Source organism: Panthera pardus, unplaced genomic scaffold, assembly GCF_024362965.1.
Source record: "Panthera pardus isolate Hobbes unplaced genomic scaffold, ASM2436296v1 HiC_scaffold_2, whole genome shotgun sequence".
In the NCBI taxonomy this organism is placed as follows: Eukaryota; Metazoa; Chordata; class Mammalia; order Carnivora; family Felidae; genus Panthera; species Panthera pardus.
Window position 1 is genome coordinate 41871485 of NW_026526765.1, and position 9320 is coordinate 41880804.

The 9320-nt window shown below is 49.0% G+C and overlaps 1 protein-coding gene across 9 annotated transcripts in view; it reads left to right on the plus strand.

Annotated features, from left to right (window-relative positions):
- The window catches only part of ABLIM3 (actin binding LIM protein family member 3), a 111025-nt gene extending 108833 nt beyond the window's left edge, over nt 1–2192 (plus strand). For 8 of the 9 annotated variants that reach the window (XR_008423703.1, XR_008423707.1, XR_008423705.1 and 5 more), the window contains one exon: nt 28–203. Coding sequence is in view for 1 of the 9 variants with exons in the window: in XM_053907014.1 (XP_053762989.1) it covers nt 28–141 (114 nt within the window). In the remaining 8 variants the exon portion in view is untranslated. Of the gene's footprint in view, nt 1–27 lie in introns of all 9 variants that reach the window. The other variant, XM_053907014.1, reaches the window with a different exon arrangement.
- Nucleotides 2193–9320: the final 7128 nt, after the last annotated feature.

Here is a 9320-nt window from a genome sequence, read left to right on the forward strand (position 1 = left end):
TCTCTGTCCCCTCCCACCTTATTTCAGCGCCACCTGTCCCAGGAGGAGTTCTACCAGGTCTTCGGCATGACCATCTCTGAGTTTGACCGGCTGGCCCTCTGGAAGAGGAATGAACTGAAGAAGCAAGCCCGGCTGTTCTAGGCAGAGGCTCTATAAATATATATGCATTTATATAAAGATATATGTAAAATCTCTATACTGAAGCTCGGTATAATCCTCTCTTGTGTAATGGGACACACTGCCTGCCATGAGACTTGCTTTTCTGTACTGTCAGGCAAGCCCACATCATCGAGATATTTTTATGCTCCTTACTCTCTCTTTTCTAAGTGCTCTGGGGTTTGGGAAGGGATTTGAGGGGACTCCCATCCTTTTGCTGGGGATCCTTTTTATACTGAAACATCTGTCCCTAACCTGAGTCCCCCAAGGTCCAACTCTCTTTCCTAAGGAGGTGCCTGAAGAAGTCTCTCTTCTCTCTGCTTCTCGGCTCTTGCCCCAGTCTCCAGGGTGGATGCTGACCATGGAGTTTTCACACCTTATTGGCCCCAGAGGGGCCTCCCATGGGAGGAGCCACAGCGATCTCCCTAAGTCCCTGAGCGCCTTTGAGAGCCCGTGCAGAATTTTCTCCACCTCTCCAATTAAGAGTTCGGTGCTCTCTGGGGGTGATGCGCTTGGCAGTGTGGGCCTCGGATCTACTCGATACAGCAGCAAACAGAAGTGGATAGGGCCTTGGCCTCTCTGCAGCTCCTCAGTCCTCCTCCTTCTGTCCTTGATCCTAACCTCTCCCTTGTCCAAGTCTCACGGTAGGGGAAGAAAAGGCATTTCCCTTCCCTCTGCCACTTGCAACTGGCCCCTTTGCCTGGCCCTGACGCGGAGACGAGGGAAGACGCGGGAGCTGGAAGCAGGAGCCACAGCAGGGCACCTGTTAGAATTGGAGCTGCAGGACCTCTTGGGACCCTCCTCTCACCCCCACTGTTCCCAGCACCTCCTGACCCTTCCCCCCTTTGGAAGAGAGGCCCAGTACTGCAGCCTGTATTCTTTGGCCTTACTACAATCAATGTGCCTGACAACTCAACACACCACAGGGCTAACGTTCCCATCATAGCTCCAACAGTACAACTAGACAGACAACCTCTAATACCCCTCTAAACATCAGACAGGCCATGTCCCAGAGAGAGCTTCCTGGTCTACCCCTGCTGGTCCCTAGGCTAAAAGGGCAACCAAACCAGCCCCCCACCAGTCATCGGCTCCCACTGCAAGATTGGCCATGTTTCATTGGGGAAACCTTTGGAAGAATGGCTGCTTATAGAATTCCAGAATGAAGCATTGGCCAACACTGTTCACGATCACCCTGGATTATTTCCCCAGTGGCTGCCTTCCCTGCCCCCTTGCCTTCCTGAACAGGAGTAAAAGCTTAACTTTAGCTTCTCTCCTCTCCTCCCTTCCCCAAACCTTTGACCCCAAGTTGGTGATGTTTGGTGGGTCTGTTCCTTCTTGGAGATGCCTTGATTTAGATCACTCTGAGGTCATGGAGGAAAGACGAAGAAGTGAGAATAACCATTATCACTGTCAAGAGGCTGGTGACGTGACGTGGCAAATATAGAACTGACTTCAGTCCAGCAAACCCTCACTGAGCACCTGCTGATGCTGAGCACCTGCTGTCTACAGAGCACGGAATAAGGGAAGGAGATGGGAACACCAAGATGAGCAACACGGGATCTGGGCCGGGGTGGGGGGCATGCCTACTAACAATGGGTGTCGTCAGGCATGAACTCAAACGTGACGGTTGTAAGGCGGGAAGTGATGGGAGATGGCACGAGAGCATGTTTGTAGCATTCCTGAAAAGGTAGATGCAGTTGGTGGAGACCAAGGAACGCTTTCTGGAAGAGATCGCATTTGAGCAAAGTTCAGGAAGGATCTTTGTAAACTGAGAAGAGACTATGACTTGAAAGGGTGATGGGATGAGGGGCCAAAAAGAGGTCTAACATACTCTCATTTAAAACATCAACCCTCTCTGCAATTCTCTTTTTGGCCAGTGTATTTCAACTGTCCTGACCCTTTAGAAATGTCCCCAGCCAGACACAATCATTGAAACTGCCTCATTATCACTGGTTGAGAACTTGGCGAGATTGAAGGGCTTTTGTTATTGTTGTTGGGTTTTTCTGTTTCCCATAAAAGCACATAATTTCAACCCAGACCTGTGTCCTTCTGTTGTTTCCAGTGTGAGTGGAAATGTGTGAAATGGGAAGAGACCGATCGTGCACATGTTCCAAAATAAAAGAGTCTAGAGAGAAGCTCTCCCTTGGCCTCAGTTTCTCCTTCTGTACATTAAAATTTGACAACGTAAGCATCGCCCAGATTGTTTCCTGCAGAATGTGGGGTCCTGCAAGATGGCACAAGATGTTCCAACAAATACAGGTCCGTGATCCAAAAAATAACGATAATGACAATAGTTCGTTAGTAAGTACCTACAGTGTGCCAGTCTCGATGCCTCATATATGCCTCATGTCATGTCAGTCAGCCTCTGTAACAACCCAGGAGGGAGGAAATAATAATTATTTCCATCTCACAGATGAGGAAGCAGCTTTCAAGAGGACACATGATTACCCTGATGGAGCCAGGAGCCAAGTCCAGCCTTTTGGGGCTTAGACCAGCTTAGCCGTGCTTAGCAGTCAGGATGTTTTCTGCCACAAGTAAGGAGCGCCTTCTGAAGAGTGACTTAATGAGAGTGCATATTGCCCTGCACGGCAGGAAATCAGTTTAGCAGTCTGACGATGCCATCAGGGGCCCAGGTTCTTTTCATCTGTCCATTCCACCCTCCTCGGTACAGTGGCTTTTGTCCCCAGATGTGACCCCTCATGTTTACAAAAGGCTGCTGTGGCTCCAGGCATCGTGTCTTCATACGACCACATCAAAAAACAGGAAAGAAATTTCTCTTGATGTGTCTCTTTTGATCAGAAAGCTATCCCAGGAGTCCTCAGGAGACTTCTCAGGTCCCATTGGCAGGACTAAGGAACAGGTCCATGGCCTTGCTGCACAGAAGGCTGGGAAGTCATGTATTGGGCCTTTTGAGACTCGATAGTGGGTGGCAGGCGCTATGCCGAGAAAGAAGAGAGATGGGGGAGACAAGGAAGGGCCTCTAGGCAAGTGAATCACGGTGTCCCTGCCACAGCCACTGTCCCTCGCCTTAGGGACTCAGAAGGCACCTTGCCAAAAGTCCCTCAGAGCCCTGCAGTACCTTTGTTTAATCCAGCGTGTCATGAGCTAATTTGACATAACTCTGTTTAAGAAATGTTAGACTCACTGTTATTTCCACTGTATTTCCTATTCCTGTCCTAAGGGAAACACTTCTTTCATATTTGACATCTCTCAAGATGAGATGTGGCTTCAAAGTATCTCCTTTCCTGACCTCTCATCCTATGATTCTTCTAAGTATCATGCCCACCACAGCCCCTTCAGACAGGTGACTCAAATGTGCAAAAGGATGCTGAAGAATGACCCTTTGCTCCCCGCCTACACACACGCCCAGCAAATGCTTACTGAGCATCTGCTGGGAGGCAAGAGCACTTAAGACTCAACAGTGTGTAAGGCAGTATGGACTGTCATATAGCTCTGGTCTAGAGGAGGGGACAGACTGTACATAAGTAACAGAGAAATATGGCACACAGAGATGGCTACTGCACAACAAGTAGAGTACTGGAGAGAGAGGCAGAGAGGAACTCACTTCACGGACTCGCTGAAGGATGAAAACGAAGGAGCCAAGGGAAAAAGAGAGGTGGGAGTGTTCCCGAGCACCAAGGATAGCATGAGCAAAGGCACTGTGGTCGGTGAGAGTTTGGTGTATTTGAGGAAGTAAATGTTCCAGTGAAGACAGAGAGGTATGAATGAAGGGGAGAATGAATTTAGAAGAGGTGGGAAGGCAGGCAGGGGCGAGAACACACAGGGAGACAGAAAGGATGCCTCTCATTCATTCAGGCTTTGTGGAGACTGTCTGTGGCTTGCACTGTGGTTATTAACTGACGAGATGCAGGGAAAATCACTCTAAGTCTTGTTACTTGGAGTGTGGTCCCCAACCCCAGCACCGGAGTCACCTTGGGAGCATGTGAGAGGTGCAGAATGTCAGGCTGCACCCTCGACCTACTCAATACACATCTGTATTTTAATAAGACTGCCAGGTGATTCACACACATGGTGAGGGTTTTATGGACAAATGCAACACATTTGTGCCAGACTTTCTGAAGTTCTAGAAGGAAACCTTTTCCCCATGCACATGACCTTTTTGAACACTGGGGGGCAACCTTACATTAGTAAAGCAGAACTTAAGGAAGGGGTGGGGGGGGGGGGCACAGAAATCGCAAAACGTGAGAGTTAAAGTCAATACAATGGCCGCATTTTGCAGCCACAGGAACGGGCCCACCGAGCATCTAAGCAGATCAGGACAAGCAGCCAGCTCACCTTCACAGGCACCTGGAACAGAAACATGGGCCTGGCTGCGGAAGGTGTCAGCGGCTGCAGCCGGCCACTGAACAGAGCCAAACGTGGAGGAGAAGGGCTTGAAATTCAAGGAGGGAAAAGCTCTGCTAAAATTCGTAGTAATTCACATCCCGTAACTGTGCCAGCTCCGGTAATACCCCGCGTGGAATTAGGTTTTAAATGCTTCATTTTGCATCAGACTTCAAGTTGCTAAAAGTCTTGACCACACAATGATAAACACCTGCTGATATACACAGCCATGAGCTGCTATCAAGCCACTCAAAAGCCCTGGAGTGAGACTAAATAAATAAAATTCAGAAGCTGTGAAGATGAGGGCCAGCCTCTCATTACCACCCAGGAGCCCCCTTGCCTCCTTACCTGGGCTGGTCCAAGGTGATTGGCACAGGAGCACAGGCAAGAGAAACCAAAGGCCTGCAGCCACACACACACACACGCACACACACACACACACACACACACACACTCAGAGTTAGTCCTCAGGGCAAATTAGGGCCATGTGTGCAGATGAATCAGGTCACAAAGTAAGGTAACATCTATGCCCATGACCAAAAGTGTTTCCCAAATTTCAGTCACTCAAACACAACCTTCTTGAGTTCCATCAGATTCTTTATTTACTTACTGCTATTTACGTGGTATGTTTCTTTCAAGGACTCATTCCTGACATTTCTATTTTAAGCACTCTCGGTGAAAGTATGGATGCCTAAGGACCAGTTATTGGCTTTTCATACAGATTCAAATACTTTCATAACTCTTCAAATATGTTGGTGTGTGTAATATCTAAACCTGGGCCACATTACCCTCTTGCACTGCTGGTGGGAATGCAAACTGGTGTGGCCGCTCTGGAAAACAGTGTGGAGGTTCCTCAAAAAATTAAAAATAGATCTACCCTATGACCCAGCAATAGCACTGCTGGGAATTCACCCAAGGGATTCAGGAGTGCTGATGCATAGGGGCACCTGCACCCCAAAGTTTACAGCAGCGCTTTCAACAATAGCCAAATTATGGAAAGAGCCTAAATGTCCATCAACTGATGATTGGATGAAGAAGATGTGGCTTATGTATACAATGGAATACTACTTGGCAATGAGAATGAATGAAATCCTGCCATTTGCAGTAACGTGGATGGAACTGGAGGGTATGATCCTAAAGTGATAGAAGTCAGTCAGAGAAAGACAGATGTATCTTTTCACCCATAGGTGGAATTTGAGAAACTTAACAGAAGACCATGGGGGAAGGGACGGGTAAAAAATAGAAAGGGAGGCAAAATATAAAAGAGTCTTTTTTTTAATTTTTTAAAAATCTTTATTTATTTTTGAGAGAAAGACAGAGTGTGAGCAGGAGAGGAGCAGAGAGAGGGAGACACAGAATCCGAAGCAGGCTCCGGGCCCTGAGCTGTCAACACAGAGCCCCATGCGGGGCTCGAACTCATGAACCGTGAGATCATGACCTGAGCCGAAGTCAGATGCTCAACTGACTAAGCCACCCAGGCACCCCAAAACATAAAAGACTCTTAAATACAGAGAACAAACTGAGGTCTGATGACGGGGGCGGGGAGGGAAAATGGGTGATGGGCATTGAAGAGGGTGTTTGTCGAGATGAACACTGGGTGTTGTATGTAAGTGATGAACCATGGGACCCTATCCCAAAGCCAAGAGCACACTGTAATAGCCAACTTGACAATAAATTATATTCAATTTTTTTAATTAAAAAAATTTTTAAATAATTATAAATAAATAAATAAATCCGTCCCACATTGCCACCAGGAGTCTGAATTCCACACTTTAGGAAGCACTGCTCTGTTTGACAGAAGAGGGAGGGGAGAAGGAGACGTGTGTTCCCTCAGTTTCTTCATGAAGAGTGGTCTCTGAGGAGCCAAGGGGAAAGCAACCAGAAGACTCTGCAGAGAGAAGCAAACACAGGCTTCTTTGACAATCGAGCAGGGCCTGACCAGCCCCTGCCCACCTCAGAGAGCCAAGACCCTCATGTACCGCTGGCTGGTTCCCAGGTGTGTGCCAACGGGAAGTTCCCAGACCTTGGACGGTTTTCGTTGGATACAGTCCCTCCCGCTGCGGCCCCAGGTTGTGTAGCCTTTGGGCTCACAGGTGCCGTCATGAGCTGCAGCAGGGACATTACAGCACGAGGACTAGACTCAGCCTCCCTCGGTGCAAATCCTAGCCTCACCATTTACCAAGCATGGGTTCTGGGCCGAATCGTGTCCCCGCAAATTCAGATGTTGAAGCCCTTATCCCCAGTACCTCAGAATGTGTCTGTTTTGGGAAGGAGGGCCTTTAAATGAAGCCATTAAGGTGGGTCCTACTCCAAGTAGACTGGTGTCCTTATATGAAGAGGAGATTGAGACACACAGAGACCCCAGGGATGCAGGGGCCAGAGGAAAGGCCATGTGAAGAGGCAACAGGAGGGTGGCCTCTGAGGAAACCAACTCTGATGGCACTTTGAGCTTGGACTTCAGTGTCCACAATCGTGAGAAAGTAAATTTCCATCGTTTGAGTCCCCCAGTCTGTGGTATTTTGTGAAGACAGCTTTAGCACACTAATATACCATGTGGAACTGGCTTGTAAAATAGGAACGATGACACTTCTTTCACAGGGTGGTAAGGTCGGAATGCCATACTTCAGGTACAGTAGCTGGCTGCAGGGGAGGCGTGCATTTGACCGCTGGGCATCTCCCGCATTCCTAGATCAGGTGGTTCACCCAGACTACCAGTGCCCCCTCTGGTCCAGTGCTGGAAATGCAGGCAAAGGGCCCTGACGTTCTCAGCCGGAATCTCCATCTATAAAGGCCTGCAGTGCCATGACCTTCTCTGCCACAGACTGGGAGAGACCACCTGTAGATGAAGGTTAAGCAGAGGAAGGCCGAGTGTGGAGATGGAGACAAAGTGATGAATGCACTGTTTGCGTTCCTGGATCTGAGCTGGCCTAAAAGCCAGCCTCACCCCTTCAGCCCCCCAGCCCCGCTCTGAGCGAATAAATTCCTTTTCTGGTTTAGGCTGGTTTGAGTTGCGATTCTGTCACTTGGCCACCAAAGCAGACGTGACCAATACGCCGGCTCCTCGAGAAAATGAATATTAACGGCAGCATCTCAAGCCAAGTCTCCAACACCTTCTTGTGCGTAAAGAATTTATTGTCATACAGAAGAAGTGGGATCGCCTATCTCACAGGGTCTTGCCCACCTGGATCAGGAGAAATTGTCCTCAGCGATTTGCCCTTCTGACAAAATAGCAGCGCTATTTAATTTTTTTAACCACACATACAAAACGCCACTCCTTAGCAGACCCTTGGGTAACAGGAGCTGAAGTTCTGGAAGGCTCCTACCTTAAGAGTATGAGGCGTTCTTGCAGCGAAGAACCTGCCAGAACTGATCAACATTTGCAGTGGTTTGATTTAGAAAAAACTCCCTGCAGGGGGCAGTCCGGCCGTGTGGCTGCAATTTCGGTATCCCTTAATACTTCCACAAGCATCTGACAGCCTCTTGGGAGGAAACCCGTATTGATTACAATAATAACTCGCACTCCTGACAACGGGTCAGGCACTGAGTTAAGCACCTGACATAGCTCATTTAATCCTCTGGGTGCTTTTCTTTTAGCCTCATTTTACAGATGAGGAAATTGAGCCCTCGAAAAGTCATCCATTGACGATTTCGCAGCTGTACGTAGCACAGCCTGAACCTGAACTCAGGGATGTGTCACCCTGAAGCCCATGAATTTGGCCATGAATTTGACTGCTGTGCAACAAATACCTCGCTAAACAGCGTGCTGGCTGAATTTGGGGAAACTTCCTCTGTGCCAGGCAAGGCACCAAGCACTCTCCATACACGGTGCCGTGTAAGCCTCACAAACCCCGCGTGAGGGAGCTGTCGTTAGATTTTTAGATGAGCCATGGGGGTTCAGAGAGGCTGAAGATCATGCCTTTGATCTCGCTCTTCCCCAGCGAGAAGAGCCCTGCCTCTTAGGTCTTGTGTGATTTCAAATAAGGTCGTTTCCCCTCTTTTGGCTGCAGTTTCCTTACAGGACAACGAAAAAGACCATACTGGCTAATCTCTCAGGTTCCTCTCTGCTCTAAAGTTTTTCTGAATCCAGGCTTCAGAAATTCCCTTCGGACTGGAACAGCCTGGGGTCAGCCTGCAGCCTAGAGATGAAGACAGGGCACAGGCAGCCTTTCAGAAGAGAGTCAGCCTATGGGGCAGTGTTAGGGGCTGGGCATCACCTCGGACCCTTAGGGTGGAGGCACCCAGATGGACAGACTCTCCAGAAGGCTTCATGAGGCCATCGTTTCCCTCAAGTTTCCACAAAGGTATCTGTTGGTCAAATTAAGACCATCTTGCAGTGTTTTAAAACACCTGGAATTCATCACCAACATTTTTAAACCAAGAGACTTTAATATTTTTTAAGATTCATTTATTTTTGAGAGAGGAGAGAGACGGAGTTCGAGGAGGGGAGGGGCAGAGAGAGAAGGAGACACAGAATCTGAAACAGTCTGCAGGCTCCAAGCTGTCCGCACAGAGCCCGACGTGGGGCTCCAACCCACGAACCGTGGGATCAGGACCCGAGCCGAAGTCAGATGCTCAACCGACCGAGTCCCCCAGGCGCCCCAAATCAAAAGACTTTATACTAAAATCTGCATTTCTGGGCTTTCCTGAAAAGTCTGGAGCGGTGGCCAATCCAGGCCCATGTTCCCGCTGGCCACGCTGGCCCAGGTTGCTGGCTATTGGCCTTTCTGACGGGACAACAGTGCTCTCCTCTGCCATGGACCCCAGCACTCCGGGGGCCGCTCACACACACCGCTCCCCTGCCTGGCCCTTCAGGAGCTTCA